This window comes from Bombina bombina, chromosome 7 (assembly GCF_027579735.1).
Source record: "Bombina bombina isolate aBomBom1 chromosome 7, aBomBom1.pri, whole genome shotgun sequence".
Taxonomy (NCBI): domain Eukaryota; kingdom Metazoa; phylum Chordata; class Amphibia; order Anura; family Bombinatoridae; genus Bombina; species Bombina bombina.
In genome coordinates this window covers 605,746,623-605,771,836 of record NC_069505.1, presented here as the reverse complement: position 1 = coordinate 605,771,836, position 25,214 = coordinate 605,746,623, and the positions used below count along the sequence as shown (strand labels likewise).

The following is a 25,214-nucleotide window of genomic DNA, read 5'->3' as shown; positions in this document are numbered from 1 at the left end:
ACTATATAAAATGATATCACAGTAATATAAATAAAAATATATATACAGTTTATTTGAAAAAATCATAAAAAAGGCAGAGATATGCCAGCACAAATATTTTTACATTTTAACAATCACATAAAATACAACAGTCAGATAAAATGTGTTGCTAACATATAAGTAAGCTACTAAAATAATAGGTGAATAACGATATATGCCAATGAAAGGTAAGTATGTGACCTGTTTTGGCTGATAATAAACAAATAGTCCCTGGGGGGGTATGTTTCGTGAACAGATAATTTGAAAAGTTCTGAAATGTTACCAAAATAAGGGATGTTAAGAAAAGGTTTCAGAGTGAGCCGCAAGTAGCGGCGTTACCTTTAGCTGATTTATTCTGCTTGTAGGATTCACTTGAGGTTTTTGCAACCGGTTGTTAAACAATGCTCCTCTTTGTCCTCCAAACAGATGTGATACAAGACTCCTCTTTGTTGGTTTTCCAAAGGCTGGGATATTTCATACGATATGTCTTCCATTTAGACAATCTTCAAGCCTTTTGTTTGAAACCTCCTGACACTTGTATAGGCTATCAGGGAGGAACAGAAAGACACACTCAATTTTGTCTGGTTGCTTACAAGGTTATACCTGGCTGAGTGGATACTGAAGCCGTCAGTTGGGATCGTTTCATCTCATCGCAAGAAGTAACATCTACCATGGAGTTTATCACAAGCATCCTTACTTAAAAGTGCTTGTTTTTATCTTTGAGCTAGTAAGTGCAACATTGTGCGTTGCGTGTGGCTGTTTGTAAATAAATCTTCACTTGAATCGCACTTCCTCTGTGTGCGCTTCTATCTTTTCTTTTTTATCGGCTATCAGGGTATACCGCAGCACAAACTGTGGTTTCCGGTGTAGCAGGGTGAAGAAACTTTCAGTGGGTAATGAAGACCGTGTTGTATAAGCGCCACAATGGTAAAGTGTGTACCTGTCCCTTGTTATTTTGCACTAAGGGACACTTTAACACCCGTTCAGTCTATTGTACTGCTCCACTAACCTAAGTTGTCCAGGTGATAGAGAAAATGCATCTACACCTGTACTATCTGATCCCATTTTATAGTTTGACATGCTTGATTGGTGTGTGATTGACAACCAGTGTTGCCAATGAATGTCTGCAGAGTTGATTGTGTATTGTTGCAAGCTGGAAATCCTTAAAATCCTTATGTTTGTAATCCAACTTCTTTTTGTGGTTTAACCCTTAGGTGGTTAGCTAAATATCATAGGTTTGTTTACATATAAATGTAGAACTTAAAAAATATACTACAAGCTGCGAGACAAACATCAGACAAACTTAACAGTATTTTCATTAATAATATAGTGTTATAGTTAATCATCTTATTTCTATTTATTGGGGACTTATAATCAATAGAAAAATAAGTTAGGATTAATTTTATGGACTGATTGGTTGGCCGGTTTCTGTTTTTTTAAGAGATCAATTATTCCTTTTAAAACTGAAATAGTTTCAAGGGAGTGTACAAAAATAGTCACCATTAAAAAACCTTTAAGCGAGAAACTATGTGTACAAATAGTGTATATAGGTTATATGTGGATAGAACAGGGAAAATAAATATACTAAATGATAAAATTCTTAAACCAGTAAATCTAGATTCCTATGTATAAAGCTATAATAATTAGTGTACTCTGTGAGATATACATACACCTATTAGAAGAATATATTAAAGCATTGTGTGTTTTTTTTGTTTGTTTTTTTTCAAAGTGAACTTAGGTCGAATTCCATGTTAAGACCATAGGGGTGGAGGGTTCTGAAATTAAATATTAATTCTGCTTCCCTTAGTAATTGTTTTTTTTTTTTCATTTTTAATATGCCATAGGTGTTCACTTATTCTATCTCGGAGATTTCTACTTGTTTGACCTATATAAATTAAATTACATGAACATTTAATCATGTATATTATGTTTGTATCTGCATCTTAGAATGTCCTTTATCTTATGGCTTTTTTTGCCATCTGTGGAGAATATCTCATTTGTTTTTTCACTATATTTGCACGATTTGCATGAGTGGCATGGAAAAAAGCATGTAAATTGTTGTCCATTTAAATCTATCATTTTTGGTCTACTAGTGCTGCTCTTGTTCTTATATTCACAAGGTGCAAGGTATACCTTAATATATTGTTCTAATAGGTGTATGTATATCTCACAGAGTACACTAATTATTATAGCTTTATACATAGGAATCTAGATTCACTGGTTTAACAATATAACCTATATACACTATTTGTACACATAGTTTCTTGCTTAAAGGTTTTTTAATGGTGACTATCTTTGTACACTCCCTTGAAACTATTTCAGTTTTTTTTTTTTTTAATAGTTTTTTATTGAGGTTTTGCGATATAAACAACATACAATGGTCGCCTTGTAACCATAAGGACATATATAGCATTGTTTAAAATACATTGACGTTTGTAGGTAAACAGAACAATACAACAGTGCATAACAATAAGTAGGCTTCTCAAACCTCCATTTTAATAATAATATAGCATGGTTGGCTGACTAATTGAGTGGCCACTTTTGGGCCAGATGATTGCGAAAACTGGGAGACATATGGTAGCCAGGTGAGCAGCCACTTTTGGGCTTTATAATTATATTAAATAGGAAATAGTCCCCACATCTGCAAGGGAAGTATGCTATATTCTTCCAATTCAAAGGTAACAAGATGTGAGGAGTTAGCTCTTGTGATAGCCACTCTTAGGCCATAGTGTAAGGGGGGGGGAAGAAGTCAGTGGGTGAGAGCCGGGGATGATGGGGGAAGGGTGTGGGCGGAGCTTTCTATAATTCAACAGAGAATTAGCCGGGGTAGCGAGTGAAAATTATATGGTACGCATAGAGGGGTAGTTATATTTAATAGCATGCATCTGTGGCAGGGTATAAAGACTAATTGTAGTGCAGCTTAGTGTTGCAAAATATCTTACCTAGTCTAGGCTCTCAATCAGGGCAAAAGCCAGTATATGGCAGTAAGGGAAAATATATCGCTTAATACCGATCTTAAGACATAATATACAGTCACAACAATAAGAATAAGACATTGAAATAAAACTGCCTCCAAGTAAGCATATAAGATGTAGGCTAAACGTTATGAACATCCAGGAAAGATTTTTTTTTCCCCTTCCCTTCTTTTGGGCAGTGGCATATATATGAAAGCTTTGAATAGTAGCAAACAATATATCTTGTGGCCAAGGTAAATATTCATACAGACATTCAGCAGTTTTACATTAATGTATGTGTAGCTTTCAAGTAACTCATGTAAGGATATGAGGAGAGGGATGCGCTAAGTATGATGTTAAAGTATACAATAAATCCTGCCGTGTCTCGTTAGTTATACTGACCAATGGCATATTAAACATATCAGCAATGACACATATTCATACTATTAGCTTGTTAAATCTCCCTTAAAATGCCATAAAATGAAGCAAGGGCATGTTTGAGGTGATCACATGACTGTGCTTGAGGAACTAAATTGGCCAAGGTACACTTCCTGTCACGGCCGCTGACAGGGAAGCTTGGGTTGTAATTACCTTTTAAATGAAAAATAGGGATGCTTACAATGTATAAACCAAATAAGTAGGAATTCACCAGATACTATTGGGAATAAGGCATATATCTAATAATAAGTCAACTTTGTAAGAAAAACATGAGGGATCTGTACAATAGTGGTTCCATAGGAATATACAATATATCTAAATATTTAACGTATTAAGGGATGTGAAAGGAGAGGTGAAAAACACCACTAGGCTGGATATCTGGTATAAGCCTGTGTAGATAGTGTTACTCTACTCAGTTACCAGAGGTAGATATGAAAAAATAAAGTATATCAGACAAGCAAATATATTCTAGTTCTGTAGAGTAGTCTCATGTTGGATCTAGTATGGACTGCTGAGGTGTGACTGAAGTTTCCCAGTCATCTAATAAAGTGATTACACCCAGTGGGAGGAAACAGTAGACATGCAGAGAAAACCAGTTTGTACTGCATATGAGCCTCTAAGCTATTAATCACTGTGTAAGCTGTATTAAACATATCAAAAATAGCCAATGATGAGGGGTAAATACAGGGAAGTATAGTTAGAAAATGATTATAACTAGCCAATATAACTTTGCAGATACTATAGCTCCTTTGCATGTAGTTTAACAGGTTTTCTGAATACTTACATATAACAGGGTGGGAGTGTTTAGGCTATTATTGTAGTAGTGTGGCCTCTGATACATCTCAGTAGACTAAAGGAAAATATTAAACATTCTAGTTGCTTTTAAATGAGTACCAATGCATGTCTTATACTAAATGAAATGGCAATATCTATGTATAAAATAGGCAACTCTATAACCTCAGAGACATAATATGGCCACTTATAACCTAACATTAGAGGTATAAGGCAGAGAATAGAGGTAGAATCAGCTGCCATGTGACAAAACGGCGGAGGGGCTATTCACTCCTCACCTACTCGTAAGCATACAGTATGGGCATTTATATCTTACGACGTGTCAGCGGTGCTCAGACTATGGGGCTACATTATATCAAAAAAGGATATAAGAATAACTAGTGCCCTTCTCATAGAGTCTCCAGTAATTAATCAATATGTATAGAGGACAATACCAAACACGCATTCTAAATCTATTAAAAAAGAGCCTCCTAAACTATAACACAAATAAAACCTTATGAAGTGCGCCATTTTATATAATTATATAATTATATTAACACATAGAAAAACATCTTAGATTTAGCCAACACTGTAGCGGTTCTGTCTCTTTACCAGCTCCTGCATCAGTCTGTCAATTGTGAAGTAAAAAGGGCTGTCAAAACCCAGCGTGTCACTCTCACAGAGGGGCACAATCAATGTTGTATTTAGGGATCTGTAGTGCTCGGAGATATTCTCTTGGATCCAATGTTCATGTGCTCTCTCATCGACATCAGGGCAGTACAGCTGCATAACCTCCTTCAGATAAACCCCACACTCTGTAGCATTTTCTTGACGCCAGATCACATGAGGAGGATCGTGCTGTGTGCAAGATATTCCCGATGCTGTGACCTCCTGTATATGGGATATATTGAAACTTAGGACTTCCTCTGTTTTTGACTCCACTGCTATGTTTCCCAACACTAGAGAGCTTATGTCTGGTGACCGTTGAAGCCGGTAGCACGGGTAATTGAGCACAGGCCTGGTTAGGGGAGTGCCCTGGTTCTCTGTGGTCATGAGTGCAGGCTTGGCGTAGATTTCAGCACCTTGTCCAGTGTAGGTATTGTCGGCTGTATATTCCGGTGGGAATGAGAAGGAGGATAATATGGATGTGAAGTGCTCTTTTAGGCTTTGAAAATGCCAATCTATAAGTTGTTGGGTACGTTGTTCCCAGGCTTCTAGTGCCTCCATATTGATGATGCCTCTTAAGTATGAATCTTCACTGTGTATCTTGTCTAGGTAGCTTCAGTATATATGTCTTTTAGGGTAGCCGGTATATCCCCAGATCCTCTCTTAGTTACAATATGTTCAAGACAGCTTTTGGAGCCAAGAATCTTAGCAGGGGAAGGGTACAATAGCCCAGGGATATAGGTAGAATGACGGATCTCACCATATGGGGGTCGATCCGATAAAAATCGTCGCCCGCAAAAGCCGGCAACGCCAATATTTGCGCGGGTTTGGTATCACATATACGGCGTAACCTAGAAGTTACGCCCGTATATTTCTGCCGTCGCCCGTAGTTTTTTGGGCTATAGGCAGGTATACCAAACCCGCGCAGTTTGGTATCCAATATGCAGCGTAAGGACTTACGTGGCGAAAATGGAGAAAACTTACTCCATTTTCACCTCGCCACAAAAAGCAGCCGTAAGAAGCCTTACGCTGACTATTGGAGCCCCGTAACTTCCTAAACTGGCTGCTAAAATAAACCTAACACCTAACGCATGCTCAATGTCTATCTCCCTGTCAACCGCTATCTGCTAAAATAAACCTAACACCTAACGCATGCGCAATGTCTATCTACCTGTCAACCGCGATCCCCCCCCCCCCGAAATCCCTAATAAAGTTATTAACCCCTAAACCGCCGCTCCCGGACCCCGCCGCCATCTACATAAACTAACCCCCTACTGTGAGCCCCTAAAACCGCCGCCATCTACCTTATCTATCCCCTAATTAGAACCCCTTACACCGCTGTCATCTACCTTATCTATCCCCTAATCTGACCCCTTACACCGCCGCCACCTATATTAAAATTATTAACCCCTAATCTAATCCCCCTATACCGCCGCCAGCTATATTAATATTATTAACCCCTAATGTAAGCCACTTACACCGCCGCCATCTCTAATAAAATGATTAATCCCTTATTTAATCTACCTACCCCGCCGCCAGCTATATTATCTATATTAACCCTAAGTATATTATAGTTAATATAGGTATTACATTATATATATTAACTATATTAACCCTAATTATATTAGGGTTAATATAGTTAATATAGTTACTATAGTATTTATATTAACTATATTAACTCTATCTAACCCTAACAAAATTTATATTAAATTAATCTAATTCATTTATAAACTAAAATATTCCTATTTAAATCTAAATACTTACCTATAAAATAAACCCTAAGATAGCTACAATATAATTAATAATTACATTGTAGCTATGTTAGGGTTAATATTTATTTTACAGGTAAATTGTTAATTATTTTAACTAGGTATAATAGCTATTAAATAGGTATTACCTATTTAATATCTACCTAGTTAAAATAATTACCCAATTACCTGTAAAATAAATCCTAACCTAAGTTACAAATACACCTACACTATCAATAAATTTAATAAACTACAAACATCTATCTAAAAATACAATTAAATTAACTAAACTACAAAAAAAACACAAACACTAAATTACAAAAGATTTTTAAGCTAATTACACCTATTCTAAGCCCCCTAATAAAATAATAAACCCCCAAAATAAAAAAAAATCCCTGCCCTATTCTAAATTAAACAAATTTCAAAGCTCTTTACCTTACCAGCCCTTAAAAGGGCCTTTTGTGGGGCATGCCCCAAAGAATTCAGCTCTTTTGCATACAAATACAATACCCCCCCCCCCATTACAACCCACCACCCACATACCCCTATTCTAAAACCACCCAAACCCCCCTTAAAAAAAGCCTAACACTACCCCCCTGAAGATCTCCCTACCTTGTCTTCACCACACCGGGCCGAACTCCTGATCCGATCCGGGCGATGTCTTCCTCCAAGCGGCAAAGAAGAATTCTTCCTCCGGCGATGTCTTCCTCCAAGCGGCAAAGAAGAATTCTTCCTCCGGCGACGTCTTCCTCCAAGCGGCAGCAAAGTCTTCATTCTTCCGGCGGCATCTTCAATCTTCTTTCTTCGCTCCGCCGCCGCGGAGCATCCATCCCGGCCGACTGCTGAACGACGAATGAGGTACCTTTAAATGACGTCATCCAAGATGGCATCCGCCGAATTCCGATTGGCTGATAGGATTCTATCAGCCAATCGGAATTAAGTTAGAAAAATCTGATTGGCTGATTGAATCAGCCAATCAGATTCAAGTTCAATCCGATTGGCTGATCCAATCAGCCAATCAGATTGAGCTCGCATTCTATTGGCTGTTCCGATCAGCCAATAGAATGCGAGCTCAATCTGATTGGCTGTTCGGATCAGCCAATCAGATTGAACTTGAATCTGATTGGCTGATTCAATCAGCCAATCAGATTTTTCTAACTTAATTCCGATTGGCTGATAGAATCCTATCAGCCAATCGGAATTCGGCGGACGCCATCTTGGATGACGTCATTTAAAGGTACCTCATTCGTCGTTCAGCAGTCGGCCGGGATGGATGCTCCGCGGCGGCGGAGCGAAGAAAGAAGATTGAAGATGCCGCCGGAAGAATGAAGACTTTGCTGCCGCTTGGAGGAAGACGTCGCCGGAGGAAGAATTCTTCTTTGCCGCTTGGAGGAAGACATCGCCCGGATCGGATCAGGAGTTCGGCCCGGTGTGGTGAAGACAAGGTAGGGAGATCTTCAGGGGGGTAGTGTTAGGCTTTTTTAAGGGGGGTTTGGGTGGTTTTAGAATAGGGGTATGTGGGTGGTGGGTTGTAATGGGGGGGGGGGGTATTGTATTTGTATGCAAAAGAGCTGAATTCTTTGGGTCATGACCCACAAAAGGCCCTTTTAAGGGCTGGTAAGGTAAAGAGCTTTGAAATTTGTTTAATTTAGAATAGGGCAGGGAATTTTTTTATTTTGGGGGTTTACTATTTTATTAGGGGGCTTAGAATAGGTGTAATTAGCTTAAAAATCTTGTAATCTTTTTTTTATTTTTTGTAATTTAGTGTTTGTTATTTTTTGTAGTTTAGTTAATTTTATTGTATTTTTAGATAGATGTTTGTAGTTTATTAAATTTATTGATAGTGTAGGTGTATTTGTAACTTAGGTTAGGATTTATTTTACAGGTAATTGGGTAATTATTTTAACTAGGTAGATATTAAATAGGTAATACCTATTTAATAGCTATTATACCTAGTTAAAATAATTAACAATTTACCTGTAAAATAAATATTAACCCTAACATAGCTACAATGTAATTATTAATTATATTGTAGCTATCTTAGGGTTTATTTTATAGGTAAGTATTTAGATTTAAATAGGAATATTTTAGTTTATAAATTAATTAGATTAATTTAATATAAATTTTGTTAGGGTTAGATAGAGTTAATATAGTTAATATAAATACTATAGTAACTATATTAACTATATTAACCCTAATATAATTAGGGTTAATATAGTTAATATATATAATGTAATACCTATATTAACTATAATATACTTAGGGTTAATATAGATAATATAGCTGGCGGCGGGGTAGGTAGATTAAATTAGGGGTTAATCATTTTAATATAGATGGCGGCGGTGTTAGGGGATCACTTTAGGGGGTTATAGATATAATATAGCTGGCGGCGGGGTACGGGAGCGGCGGTTTAGGGGTTAATAACTTTATTAGGTTGCGGCGGGGTACGGGAGCGGCAGTTTAGGGGTTAATAGCTTTTTTATTGTTAGGCTAGTGAGGGGGGATAGCGGATAGAGGGTTAGATGTGTCGGGCTATGTTAGGGAGGCGTGTTAGACGTGTCGGGCTATGTTAGGGAGGCGTGTTAGACAGTGCGGGTGTTTTAGACTTTAGTCAGGTTTTATAGGCGCCGGCAGTTTCTAACGTGCCGCAAGTCACTGGCGACGCCAGAAATTTGTACTTGCGCAGATTTCTGGACATTGCTGGTTTGTCAGACTTACGGCACGTTAGCATCTGACGGCGACTTATATGGGATAGCTCGAGTTGCGAGCTGAAACTGCGGGCGACGCCGGTTCCCTCGCTTGCGCTGCAAACTGCGATCTGTATCGGATCGCGCCCATGATGTTATTGAGAGGTGTATGCCGACTGCATATTCTAAAAGTAAGACAACCCTGTATCGCTCAATTGATTAAGAGTGTCCCTGAAGCTTTTCAGTATGGTAGTAGGGATTTTAAAGCTTATATTGATGATTTGGCCCAGGATTATATTAGGAGTTCCACAGAAACACGTCTGGTTGCTTTAATAGCAAACCCCCCCATTTCATTTCTAAAAGGAATAATTGATCTCTTATAAAACCAGAAACCGGCTAACTAATCAGTCCATAAAATTAATCCTAACTTATTTTGATATTGATTATAAGTCCCTAATAAATAGAAATAAGGTGATTAACTATAACACTATATTATTAATGAAAATACTGTTAAGTTTGTCTGATGTTTGTCTCACAGCTTGTAGTATATTTTTTAAGTTCTACATTTATATGTAAACAAACCTATGATATTTAGCTAACCACCTAAGGGTTAAACCACAAAAAGAAGTTACCGGTGAGCATCTTGATAAAGGCTGACACACAGCCGAAATGCGTAGATGCATTTTCTCTATCACCTGGACAACTTAGGTTAGTGGAGCAGTACATTAGGCTGAACGGGTGTCAAAGTGTACCTTAGTGCAAAATAACAAGGGAATACCGTTGTGGCGCTTATACAATACAGTCTCCATTACCCACTGAAAGTTTCTCACCCTGCTACACCGGAAACCACAGTTTGTGCTGCGGTATACCCTGATAGCCTATACAAGTGTCAGGAGGTTCCAAACAAAAGGCTTAAAGATTGTCTAAATGGAAGACATATTGTATGAAATATCCCAGCCTTTGGAAAACCAAGAAAGAGCAGTCTTGTATCACATCTGTTTGGAGTAGAAACAAAGAAAGGCACTATTTAACAACCGGTTGCAAAAACCTCAACTGAATCCTACAAACAGAATAAATCAGCTAAAGGTAACACCGCTACTTGCGGCTCACTCTGAAACCTTTTCTTAACATCGCTAGATCAGAGGATTGACTATTTTGGTAACATTTCAGAACTTTTCAAATTATCTGTTCACGAAACATACCCCCCCCCCCCCGGGACTATTTGTTTATTATCAGCCAAAACAGGTCACATACTTACCTTTCATTGGCATATATCGTTATTCACCCATTATTTTAGTAGCTTACTTATATGTTAGCAACACATTTTATCTGACTGTTGTATTTTATGTGATTGTTGAAATTTTTAAATATTTGTGCTAGCATATTTTTCGAATAAACTGTATTTATATTTTTATTTATATTACTTTGATATCATTTTATATAGTTGTGATATTTAATCACTTTTAAATACTGTTTCTTAGTCAGATTGCTCTTGTTGTGGAGCGCGTAACCCTTACCCTCCTTTTTCAAAACCGATATCAGATACATCAGGAGCTGGATAGCTCTCAGAGGTCAACAAGGAGCTTGGAGGATTTGAGATGACTAAAACGTGAATGCATACTGATCACCACCAAATAGTACTCTGAAGAAGTCTTTTATATTTAGAACATTTTAATATATTTTGCAGCACATACTGTACGTTTACGACATGTTTTGTTTGCTGTGTCAGTACCACTAATATTGGCTAACATGAAACTTTGCAATTACTAAGGCTGTGGCTCCATGTCCAGTATTATATGGCTCTGTACTAATAAAGATTGAAAAAAAAGATTATTTTTGTCATGGAAACATATTGTTTTTTGTTTTTTACAAAGAAGCAATTTGAACTAAGTTTTCCTATTTTTAAAGGTATTTTTACTTCAAGGTTAGCAAGTCTATTATTGTATACTTTTTGTCTGATATAATGTTATCTTTTATAAATTAGATTTTAGATGATTTTATTATAAGGTTCCTCATTACATCTGCTGCCCGCATTTAACATTGCACAAGTAACTGCTTATGCAATGCTCCCCTCCCCACCTGCTGGTGCATGGCCAATTTCACGCAAGTGGTGACTGTCAATTATTCTGATGAGATTGGGTGGGGATGATTGAAATTCTCCATACGTTAGGTGGTGGAGAGGTTAAGTAGCAATGGTGTTAAGACCACAGCTACGTAACTAGTGTGTCAGGCTCAAATTATTAGGGCTCTGAAGCTGCTCTCAATGCTTAATAAATGAAGCCTTATATCTCCAGTTTACCTAATCAAAGACTATGCTCCTCTTACTTATCAAACTTTATAACTTTAAATGATTGTAATGATCAGCTATCAATATGAAAACGCCACTGTTGCTTATTAATTGCTATAACCTAATACACATTATTATTGTATCAAATTAAATAGTTATATAATTTCCTGAAGCAATGATTTAAATGTACATCAATCTATATTATTTAACAGTAAATCAGTAGTTTCATAAAGCACTTTAACAGACAATGTCTTACCTATTAAACAAATGAAACATGCCATTACCAACTGATGAAGTGGGTCCTTGATAAAGTTCATTAGATAATTTCATTCCCTCGTTCTTAGACTTTTTTAATGTGTTCATAACCAGGAGATTAGGCAGGGGGACTTTAAAAGGTTCTGGTTCTGAGAAAACTGTTTTTACTACAGAAGATATTGGGTCACTTTTGAACATTCCTAAGAATGATTTATCTGGGTCTGTCTGGTTTATTTTATGACGCTGGTTCATTAAGTCACTGATTCTTTCATTTCCAGTCTTCTCTCTTCTTGACAGAAGGTTATGATTCTGAATAGAGTTGGTCCCACTATCTCTACTTACTGATGAAAGTATTGGTTTTTCACTGTTTGCGGATGAAGAAGCCAATAGTTTGTTGATTGAGAATAAACTTTGTGTTCCAGTCAAAAAATTGGAAAAGCTCTGACCCTAAAAACATAATATTACAAAACATATGCATAACCATATTTTGAGTATATTTGTGGCTTATTTTATAAATGTAAACATCTGATTATATGGAACTTAAACAGATTTAAGAAATAACTAACTATAATTAGAAAATTACATTTATCTAGTTATGCTCCTTATACTACTTCTCAATCCGCCTTGTATACTAGTTCTATTTTCTCTTTTACTCTTTGAGGATGAAGAAAACAATTGTTTCCCTGAAAACATAATTTCCTTTCGGCTAGATTACGAGTTTTGCGGTAAGAGGGGTGCGGTGCTAACTTGCACGTTATTGTCACCTCTCACTTACCTACAGCACTGGTATTACAGGTTTTCATAAACCCGGCGTTAACAGGCAAAAAGTGTGCGTAGAGCAAAATTGAGCACCATACCGCACTCCAATACCAGCGCTGCTGAAAGCTGCGGTGAGCTGGTTTTACATGCTCATGCACGATTTCCCCATAGACATCAATGGGGAGAGCCGGCTGAAAAAAGCCTAACACCTGCAAAAAAGCAGCGTTTAACTTAGTAATGCAGCCCCATTGATTCCTATGGCGAAACAAAAGTTATGTTTACACCTAACACCCTAACATGAACCCTGAGTCTAAACACCCCTAATCTTACACTTATTAACCCCTAATCTGCCGCCCCTGACATCGCTGACACCTACATTATACTTATTAACCCTTAATCTGCCACTCCCAACATTGCTGCCACCTACATTATACTTATTAACCCCTAATCTGCTGCCCCAACATCGCCGCCACCTACATTATACTTATTAACCCCTAATCTCTCGCCCCTAATGCCGCCGCAACCTACCTACACTTATTAACCCCTAATCTGCCGCTCCAGACTTCGACACCACTATAATAAACATATTAACCCCTAAACCGCCGCACTCTCGCCTCGCAAACACTAGTTAAATATTATTAACCCCTAATCTGCCGCCCCTAACATCACCGCCACCTACCTACATTTATTAACCCCTAATCTGCCGCCCCCAACATTGCCGTCACTATACTAAATTTATTAACCCTAAACCTAAGTCTAATCCTAACACCCCCTAACTTAAATATAATTCAAATAAATCTAAATAAAACCTACTATCATTACCTAAATTATTCCTATTTAAAAATAAATACTTACCTGTAAAATAAACCCTAAGCTAGCAACAATATAACTAATAGTTACATTGTAGCTAGCTTAGGGTTTATTTTTATTTCACAGACAAGTTTGTATTTATTTTAACTAGGTAGAATAGTTACTAAATAGTTATTAACTATTTACTAACTACCTAGCTAAAATAAATACAAATTTACCTGTAAAATAAAACCTAACCTGTCTTACAATAACACCTAACATTACACAACAATTAAATAAATTAAATTAATTAAATACAATTACCTAAATTACAAAAAACAAACAAACACTAAATTACAAAAAATAAAAAACAAATTATAAGATATTTAAACTAATTACACCTAATCTAATAGCCCTATCAAAATAAAAAAAAAACCCTAGCCTAAACTAAACTACCAATAGCCCTTAAAAGGCATTGCCCCAAAGAAATCAGCTTTTTTACCTGTAAAAAAAAATACAACCAACCCCCCCAACAGTAAAACCCACCACCCACACAACCAACCCCCCAAATAAAATCCTAACTAAAAAAACCTAAGCTCCCCATTGCCCTGAAAAGGGCATTTGGATGGGCATTGCCCTTAAAAAAGCATTTAGCTCTATTGCTGCCCAAACCCTAATCTAAAACTAAAACCCACCCAATAAACCCTTACAAAACCTAACACTAACACCCGAAGATCCACTTACAGTTTTGAAGACCGGACATCCATCCTAAACAAAGCCGGGAGAAGTCCTCAGTAAAGCGGCAAGAAGTCCTCAACGAAGCCGGGAGAAGTCTTCATCCAAGCCGGCAGAAGTGGTCCTCCCGACGGGCAGGTCTTCATTCAGACGGCATCTTCAATCTTCATCCATCCATGTGGAGCTGGTCCATATTCAAGACATCTGGCACGGAGCATCCTCTTCTTCCGCCGCCTAAAGACGAATAAAGGTTCTGTTAAATTACATCATCCAAGATGGCGTCCCTTTAATTCCGATTGGCTGATAGAATTCTAATCAGCCAATAGGATTGAGCTCGCATTCTATTGGCTGTTCCAATCAGCCAATAGAATGCAAGCTCAATCCTATTGGCTGATTGCATCAGCCAATAGGATTTTTTCACCTTTAATTCCGATTGGCTGATAGAATTCTATCAGCCAATCGGAATTAAAGGGGCTCCATCTTGGATGACGTCATTTAAAGGAACCTTCATTTTTCTTTAGTCGTCGGATGGATGAAGATAGAAGATGCCGTCTGGATGAAGACTTCTGCCCGTCGGGAGGACCACTTCTGCCGGCTTGGATGAAGACTTCTCCCGGCTTCATTGAGGACTTCTTTCCGCTTCACTGAGGACTTCTCCCGGCTTCATTTAGGATGGATGTCCGGTCTTCAAAACTGTAAGTGGATCTTCAGGGGTTAGTGTTAGGTTTTTTTAAGGGTTTATTGGGTGGGTTTTAGTTTTAGATTAGGGTTTGGGCAGCAATAGCGCTAAATGCCCTTTTAAGGGCAATGCCCATCCAAATAGGCTTTTCAGGGCAATGGGGAGCTTAGGTTTTTTAGTTAGGATTTTATTTGGGGGGTTGGTTGTGTAAGTGGTGGGTTTTACTGTTGGGGGGGTTGTTTGTATTTTTTTTTACAGGTAAAAAAGCTGATTTCTTTGGTGCAATGCCCCGCAAAAGGCCCTTTTAAGCGCTATTGGTAGTTTAGTTTAGGCTAGGGTTTTTTTTATTTATTTTGGGGGGGCTTTTTTATTTTGATAGGGCTATTAGGTTAGTTGTAATTAGTTTAAATATCTGATAATTTGTTTTTTATTTTGTGTAATTTAGTGTTTGTTTCTTTTTGTAATTAAGGTAATTGTATTTAATTAATTTAATTTATTTAACTGTTGTGAAATGTTGGTGATAAGGTTTTATTTTACAGGTAAATTTGTTTATTTTTACTAGGTAGTTAGTAAATAGTTAATAACTATTTAGTAACTATTCTACCTAGTTAAAATAAATACAAACTTGTCTGTGAAATAAAAATAAACCCTAAGCTAGCTACAATGTAACTATTAGTTATATTGTAGAAAGCTTAGGGTTTATTTTACAGGTTAGTATTTAGTTTTAAATAGGAATTATTTATTTAATGATAGGAATTTTTATTTAGGTTTATTTTAATTATTTTTAAGTTAGGTTATGTTAGGGTTAGGGTTAGACTTAGGTTTAGGGGTTAATAAATTTATTATAGTGGCGGCGACATTGGGGTGGCAGATAAGGGGTTAATAAATGTAGGTAGGTGGCGGCGATGTTTGGGGAGGCAGATTAGGGGTTAATAATATTTAACTCGTTTTTGCGATGCGGGAGTGCTGCGGTTTAGGGGTTAATATGTTTATTATAGGGGCAGCGATGTCAGGAGCGGCCGATTAGGGGTTAATAATTTCATTTTAGTGTTTGTGATGTGGGAGGGCCTCAGTTTAGGTGTTAATAGGTAGTTTATGCGTGTTAGTGTACTTTTTACCACTTTAGTTATGAGTTTTATGCTACAGCTTTGTAGCGTAAAACTCATAACTACTGACTTTAGAATGCGTTACAAATCTTGCGGGATAGGCTGTACCGCTCACTTTTTGGCCTCCCAGAAAAAGCTTGTAATATAGGCGCTATGGAAGTCCCATTAAAAAAAGACCTTACGCAAATTGCGTAAGTTAATTTGCGGTACGGCCAAAAAAGTGTGCGGGACAGCTGTACCTACAAGACTCGTAATAGCAGCGGTAGTGAAAAAGCAGTGATATAACCCATAACGCTGCTTTTTTACTCATAACGCAAAACTCGTAATCTAGCCGTTAATGTTAATGAGGATACACTGTGTTCCAAACAAAAGATCTTTGGTAAATGGTTCCTATAAACATATTACAAAACATAGTTATACCTGTCTTCTGTAAAGTCTTCATCTCAGTGTTTATCTGTTCATTGTAGAACTTTCCTACATAGTAGCATAGTAACATAGTAGAGGAGATTGAAAACCTAAGAGTAATGTTTTGGCTATAAAAGTGCTAAGTTCCCTTAGAACCCTTGTGTTTTTTTATGATATCATCTAAAGAAATTTTCTAATCATGTGGTAATATTTGTATGACTTCAGATTTTATGCCCCAGGGTGTTAGCAGGATAGAAATAATTATAGAATAATTGTAAACAGGCATACAACTAAAAAAGATAGCTCTTCCCTGTGTTTAAAGTGAAGAATATCCAACAGTGACAAGAGAGTATACACAGAGCGTGGTACCAAAATCCTAAAAAACCTAAAGTATCCCCCACATTTAGGAAAAAACAGCTAAATATGCAAAGATATAAATTAGGAGAGCCCAAGGGCTAAAGGTACGATTGTGTATGACTTAACCCCTTAATGACCACAGCACTTTTCCATTTTCTGTCCGTTTGGGACAAGGGCTATTTTTACATTTCTGCGGTGTTTGTATTTAGCTGTAATTTTCCTCTTATTCATTTACTGTACCCAAACATATTATATACCGTTTTTCTCGCCATTAAATGGACTTTCTAAAGATACCATTATTTTCATCATATCTTATCATTTACTATAAAAAAATTATAAAATATGAGGAAAGAATGGAAAAAAAACACACTTTTTCTAACTTTGACCCCCAAAATCTGTTACACATCTACAACCACCAAAATACACCCATGCTAAATAGTTTCTAAATTTTGTCCTGAGTTTAGAAATACCCAATGTTTACATTTTGTGCAATTATGGCATAATTGGTTGTAATTTTTTCTCTGGGATCCCCTTTGTTCAGAAATAGCAGACAAATATGACTTTGACGTTGCTTTTGGTAATTAGAAGGCCGCTAAATGCCACTGCGCACCACATGTGTATTATGCCCAGCAGTGAAGGGGTTAATTAGGGAGCATGTAGGGAGCTTTTTGGGGTAATTTTAGCTTTAGTGTAGTGTAGTAGACAACCCAAAGTATTGATCTAGGCCAATTTTAATATATTTTATGACACCATTTCACTGCCAAATGCGATCAAATAAAAAAAAACGTTACATTTTTCCAAATTTTAGGTTTCTCACTGAAATCATTTACAAACATTTTGTGCAATTATGGCACAAATGGTTGTAAATGCTTCTCTGGGATCCCCTTTGTTCAGAAATAGCAGACATATATGGCTTTGGCGTTGCTTTTTGGTAATTAGAAGGCCGCTAAATACCGCTGCGCACCACACGTGTATTATGCTCAGCAGTGCAGGGGTTAATTAGGGAGCATGTAGGGAGCTTATAGGGTTAATTTTAGCTTTAGTCTAGTAGACAACCCCAAGTATTGATCTAGGCCCATTTTGGTATATTTCATGCCACCATTTCACCGCCAAATGCGATCAAATAAAAAAAAAACAGTCAACTTTTTCACAAACTTTAGGTTTCTCACTGAATTTATTTACAAACAGCTTGTGAAATTATGGCACACATGGTTGTAAATACTTGTCTGGGATCCCCTTTGTTCAGAAATAGCAGACATATATGGCTTTGGTGTTGCTTCTTAGAAGGCCGCTAAATGCAACTGCGCACAACACGTGAATTATGCCCAGCAGTGAAGGGGTTAATTAGGTAGCTTGTATGGAGCTTGCAGGGTTAATTTTAGCTTTAGTGTAGAGATCAGCTTCCCACCTGACACATCAGACCCCCGTGATCCCTCCCAAAGAGCTCTCTTCCCTCCCCCACGCCACAATTGTCCCCGCCACCTTAAGTACTGGCAGAAAGTCTGCCAGTACTAAATAAAAGGTATCTTTTTTTTTAAATCTTTTTTAGCATATTTACATATGCTGCTGTGTAGGATCCCCCATTTAGCCCCCAACCTCCCCGATCCCCCCCAAAACAGCTCTCTAACCCTCCCCCTTATTGGGGGCCATCTTGGGTGTTGGCAGCTTTCTGCCAGTACCCAGTTTGCAAATAAAAATGTTTTTTTTTTTTAATTCCTTTTTTCTGTAGTGTCGCTTCTCCCCCCAAGGCCAATCCCCCACCCGCTCCCAGATCCCTTAAATTTACTTTTATTAAGGTATTACAGGTTTTCATAAACCCGGCGTTAACAGGCAAAAAGTGTGCGTAGAGCAAAATTGAGCACCATACCGCACTCCAATACCAGCGCTGCTGAAAGCTGCGGTGAGCTGGTTTTACATGCTCATGCACGATTTCCCCATAGACATCAATGGGGAGAGCCGGCTGAAAAAAGCCTAACACCTGCAAAAAAGCAGCGTTTAACTTAGTAATGCAGCCCCATTGATTCCTATGGCGAAACAAAAGTTATGTTTACACCTAACACCCTAACATGAACCCTGAGTCTAAACACCCCTAATCTTACACTTATTAACCCCTAATCTGCCGCCCCTGACATCGCTGACACCTACATTATACTTATTAACCCTTAATCTGCCACTCCCAACATTGCTGCCACCTACATTATACTTATTAACCCCTAATCTGCTGCCCCAACATCGCTGCCACCTACATTATACTTATTAACCCCTAATCTCTCGCCCCTAATGCCGCCGCAACCTACCTACACTTATTAACCCCTAATCTGCCGCTCCAGACATTGACACCACTATAATAAACATATTAACCCCTAAACCGCCGCACTCTCGCCTCGCAAATACTAGTTAAATATTATTAACCCCTAATCTGCCGCCCCTAACATCACCGCCACCTACCTACATTTATTAACCCCTAATCTGCCGCCCCCAACATTGCCGTCACTATACTAAATTTATTAACCCTAAACCTAAGTCTAATCCTAACACCCCCTAACTTAAATATAATTCAAATAAATCTAAATAAAACCTACTATCATTACCTAAATTATTCCTATTTAAAAATAAATACTTACCTGTAAAATAAACCCTAAGCTAGCAACAATATAACTAATAGTTACATTGTAGCTAGCTTAGGGTTTATTTTTATTTCACAGACAAGTTTGTATTTATTTTAACTAGGTAGAATAGTTACTAAATAGTTATTAACTATTTACTAACTACCTAGCTAAAATAAATACAAATTTACCTGTAAAATAAAACCTAACCTGTCTTACAATAACACCTAACATTACACAACAATTAAATAAATTAAATTAATTAAATACAATTACCTAAATTACAAAAAACAAACAAACACTAAATTACAAAAAATAAAAAACAAATTATCAGATATTTAAACTAATTACACCTAATCTAATAGCCCTATCAAAATAAAAAAAAAAACCCTAGCCTAAACTAAACTACCAATAGCCCTTAAAAGGCATTGCCCCAAAGAAATCAGCTTTTTTACCTGTAAAAAAAAATACAACCAACCCCCCCAACAGTAAAACCCACCACCCACACAACCAACCCCCCAAATAAAATCCTAACTAAAAAAACCTAAGCTCCCCATTGCCCTGAAAAGGGCATTTGGATGGGCATTGCCCTTAAAAAAGCTTTTAGCTCTATTGCTGCCCAAACCCTAATCTAAAACTAAAACCCACCCAATAAACCCTTACAAAACCTAACACTAACACCCGAAGATCCACTTACAGTTTTGAAGACCGGACATCCATCCTAAACAAAGCCGGGAGAAGTCCTCAGTAAAGCGGCAAGAAGTCCTCAACGAAGCCGGGAGAAGTCTTCATCCAAGCCGGCAGAAGTGGTCCTCCCGACGGGCAGGTCTTCATTCAGACGGCATCTTCAATCTTCATCCATCCATGTGGAGCTGGTCCATATTCAAGACATCTGGCACGGAGCATCCTCTTCTTCCGCCGCCTAAAGACGAATAAAGGTTCTGTTAAATTACATCATCCAAGATGGCGTCCCTTTAATTCCGATTGGCTGATAGAATTCTAATCAGCCAATAGGATTGAGCTCGCATTCTATTGGCTGTTCCAATCAGCCAATAGAATGCAAGCTCAATCCTATTGGCTGATTGCATCAGCCAATAGGATTTTTTCACCTTTAATTCCGATTGGCTGATAGAATTCTATCAGCCAATCGGAATTAAAGGGGCTCCATCTTGGATGACGTCATTTAAAGGAACCTTCATTTTTCTTTAGTCGTCGGATGGATGAAGATAGAAGATGCCGTCTGGATGAAGACTTCTGCCCGTCGGGAGGACCACTTCTGCCGGCTTGGATGAAGACTTCTCCCGGCTTCATTGAGGACTTCTTTCTGCTTCACTGAGGACTTCTCCCGGCTTCATTTAGGATGGATGTCCGGTCTTCAAAACTGTAAGTGGATCTTCAGGGGTTAGTGTTAGGTTTTTTTAAGGGTTTATTGGGTGGGTTTTAGTTTTAGATTAGGGTTTGGGCAGCAATAGCGCTAAATGCCCTTTTAAGGGCAATGCCCATCCAAATAGGCTTTTCAGGGCAATGGGGAGCTTAGGTTTTTTAGTTAGGATTTTATTTGGGGGGTTGGTTGTGTAAGTGGTGGGTTTTACTGTTGGGGGGGTTGTTTGTATTTTTTTTTACAGGTAAAAAAGCTGATTTCTTTGGTGCAATGCCCCGCAAAAGGCCCTTTTAAGCGCTATTGGTAGTTTAGTTTAGGCTAGGGTTTTTTTTATTTATTTTGGGGGGGCTTTTTTATTTTGATAGGGCTATTAGGTTAGTTGTAATTAGTTTAAATATCTGATAATTTGTTTTTTATTTTGTGTAATTTAGTGTTTGTTTCTTTTTGTAATTAAGGTAATTGTATTTAATTAATTTAATTTATTTAACTGTTGTGAAATGTTGGTGATTAGGTTTTATTTTACAGGTAAATTTGTTTATTTTTACTAGGTAGTTAGTAAATAGTTAATAACTATTTAGTAACTATTCTACCTAGTTAAAATAAATACAAACTTGTCTGTGAAATAAAAATAAACCCTAAGCTAGCTACAATGTAACTATTAGTTATATTGTAGAAAGCTTAGGGTTTATTTTACAGGTTAGTATTTAGTTTTAAATAGGAATTATTTATTTAATGATAGGAATTTTTATTTAGGTTTATTTTAATTATTTTTAAGTTAGGTTATGTTAGGGTTAGGGTTAGACTTAGGTTTAGGGGTTAATAAATTTATTATAGTGGCGGCGACATTGGGGTGGCAGATAAGGGGTTAATAAATGTAGGTAGGTGGCGGCGATGTTTGGGGAGGCAGATTAGGGGTTAATAATATTTAACTAGTTTTGCGATGCGGGAGTGCTGCGGTTTAGGGGTTAATATGTTTATTATAGGGGCAGCGATGTCAGGAGCGGCAGGTTAGGGGTTAATCATTTTATTTTAGTGTTTGCGATGTGGGAGGGCCTCAGTTTAGGTGTTAATAGGTAGTTTATGCGTGTTAGTGTACTTTTTACCACTTTAGTTATGAGTTTTATGCTACAGCTTTGTAGCGTAAAACTCATAACTACTGACTTTAGAATGCGTTACAAATCTTGCGGGATAGGCTGTACCGCTCACTTTTTGGCCTCCCAGAAAAAGCTTGTAATATAGGCGCTATGGAAGTCCCATTAAAAAAAGACCTTACGCAAATTGCGTAAGTTAATTTGCGGTACGGCCAAAAAAGTGTGCGGGACAGCTGTACCTACAAGACTCGTAATAGCAGCGGTAGTGAAAAAGCAGTGATATAACCCATAACGCTGCTTTTTTACTCATAACGCAAAACTCGTAATCTAGCCGTTAATGTTAATGAGGATACACTGTGTTCCAAACAAAAGATCTTTGGTAAATGGTTCCTATAAACATATTACAAAACATAGTTATACCTGTCTTCTGTAAAGTCTTCATCTCAGTGTTTATCTGTTCATTGTAGAACTTTCCTACATAGTAGCATAGTAACATAGTAGAGGAGATTGAAAACCTAAGAGTAATGTTTTGGCTATAAAAGTGCTAAGTTCCCTTAGAACCCTTGTGTTTTTTTATGATATCATCTAAAGAAATTTTCTAATCATGTGGTAATATTTGTATGACTTCAGATTTTATGCCCCAGGGTGTTAGCAGGATAGAAATAATTATAGAATAATTGTAAACAGGCATACAACTAAAAAAGATAGCTCTTCCCTGTGTTTAAAGTGAAGAATATCCAACAGTGACAAGAGAGTATACACAGAGCGTGGTACCAAAATCCTAAAAAACCTAAAGTATCCCCCACATTTAGGAAAAAACAGCTAAATATGCAAAGATATAAATTAGGAGAGCCCAAGGGCTAAAGGTACGATTGTGTATGACTTAACCCCTTAATGACCACAGCACTTTTCCATTTTCTGTCCGTTTGGGACAAGGGCTATTTTTACATTTCTGCGGTGTTTGTATTTAGCTGTAATTTTCCTCTTATTCATTTACTGTACCCAAACATATTATATACCGTTTTTCTCGCCATTAAATGGACTTTCTAAAGATACCATTATTTTCATCATATCTTATCATTTACTATAAAAAAATTATAAAATATGAGGAAAGAATGGAAAAAAAACACACTTTTTCTAACTTTGACCCCCAAAATCTGTTACACATCTACAACCACCAAAATACACCCATGCTAAATAGTTTCTAAATTTTGTCCTGAGTTTAGAAATACCCAATGTTTACATTTTGTGCAATTATGGCATAATTGGTTGTAATTTTTTCTCTGGGATCCCCTTTGTTCAGAAATAGCAGACAAATATGACTTTGACGTTGCTTTTGGTAATTAGAAGGCCGCTAAATGCCACTGCGCACCACATGTGTATTATGCCCAGCAGTGAAGGGGTTAATTAGGGAGCATGTAGGGAGCTTTTTGGGGTAATTTTAGCTTTAGTGTAGTGTAGTAGACAACCCAAAGTATTGATCTAGGCCAATTTTAATATATTTTATGACACCATTTCACTGCCAAATGCGATCAAATAAAAAAAAAACGTTACATTTTTCCAAATTTTAGGTTTCTCACTGAAATCATTTACAAACATTTTGTGCAATTATGGCACAAATGGTTGTAAATGCTTCTCTGGGATCTTTTTTTTTTAATCTTTTTTAGCATATTTACATATGCTGCTGTGTAGGATCCCCCCTTTAGCCCCCAACCTCCCCGATCCCCCCCAAAACAGCTCTCTAACCCTCCCCCTTATTGGGGGCCATCTTGGGTGTTGGCAGCTTTCTGCCAGTACCCAGTTTGCAAATAAAAATGTTTTTTTTTTTTAATTCCTTTTTTCTGTAGTGTCGCTTCTCCCCCCAAGGCCAATCCCCCACCCGCTCCCAGATCCCTTAAATTTACTTTTATTAAGGATTTTACCCCCCCCCCCCCTTTCTCCCACTTATAAAAAAAAAAATGTCTGTAGTGTAGCGGTTCCCACCCGCTCCCTCCCCGTGCACGCGACCGCCTCCTCCCGTGCATGCACGAGCGCCCGTGCGCGCCCCCGGCAATCCTGCCCCCCGATCCCGCCCCTTTCTTTGACTTAGACCCCATCGATGGCCGCCCACCCGCCTCCCACTTCTGCTCCCACCCACCAACGAATGCGGCCATCGATGTCCGATGCAGAGAGGGCCACAGAGTGGCTCTCTCTGCACCGGAGGGGTAAAAATTGTTATTGCAGGATGCCTCGATATTGAGGCATCCTGCAATAACCGGAAAGCAGTTGGAAGTGATCAGGATAGCTTCCAGCAGCTTTCCAAACCGAGGATGTGCAGGGTACGTCCTTGGTCGTTAATTTACTTTTTTTAGAGGACGTACCCTGCACGTCCTCGGTCGTTAAGGGGTTAAAGGGACACTGAACCCAAAAAAATTATTTCGTGATTCAGATAGAGCATGAAATTTTAAGCAACTTTCTAATCTACTCCTATTATCACATTTTCTTTATTCTCTTTTTATCTTTATTTGAAATGCAAGACTAAGTTTAGATGCTGGCCCATTTTTGGTGAAAATCCTAGGTTGTCCTTGCTGATTGGTGGATAAATGCATCCACCAATCAAAAACTGCTGTCAAGAGTTCTGAAACAAGAAAAAGGCTTAGATGCCTTCTTTTTCAAATAAAGATAGCAAGAGAACGAAGAAACATTGATAATAGGAGTAAATTAGAAAGTTGCATAAAATTGCATGCTCTATCTGAATCACAAAAGAAAAAAAAAATTGGGTTTTAAGGTTATATATAGTAATTAATACATGTGAAATAAGTTCAGAGGGTGGTATTAATAACCCTGAATTAACCTAGGAATAACACAGTATTGATGTATATAAAACGTACTAGAGTATAATATTGGAGTAAAAATTAACAGTTTATTACAATAATCAAATATTATTAAGGTACTTAAAATAATTAAAATTCGGACGTCTCCGATATAAAAATATAGCATTAAGGAACAGCTTAAAATGAGGAATAATTGCCACCACTGGGAGTCAATTGATGTAATGGATACAATTGAAGCAAAAAGAAACAAAGTCAGTAGCTACCAAATCATTAATGCAACAAAGTTCCAAGTGCAATATTGCTATTTACAAGCTGCAATATATAAAGGTGACCAAGAGTATTTCTCTGACATGTAACTACACAATACCTGGCTTCTGGAATAATATACAAACACGGGAGAAGACAAACTTTTCTCAGCCACTCAGGTTCCGTGTTTTTTGTTCCTATGCCGTCGCGGTCACGTGTGTGTATGATGTCGATGGTATCCAGTGCAATTGGTAGATGTTATATTTCAAAAGGTACAGCTGATCCTCTTTCAAAAGTTAAAGCGAAGAAGCCATCCGCTCTTTAATTGCAGTAAGCACGCAAGATGAATCCTCAGGGATTGGGACGATGAGACTTTAAAGACTTGTTTGTCTTGTCCTTGGCACTTGTAAGTGCAGGTTTTCA

General features: G+C 37.6%; 1 protein-coding gene across 1 annotated transcript in view; it reads right to left on the bottom strand.

Moving 5' to 3' along the window:
- LOC128636682 (uncharacterized) overlaps window positions 1-25,214 on the bottom strand; it is a 144,405-nt gene that overhangs the window by 15,505 nt on the left and 103,686 nt on the right. The window contains exon 7 of the mRNA XM_053689670.1: window positions 11,826-12,271. Within this exon, the coding sequence (XP_053545645.1) occupies window positions 11,826-12,271 (446 nt within the window). The remainder of the gene's footprint in view (window positions 1-11,825; window positions 12,272-25,214) is intronic.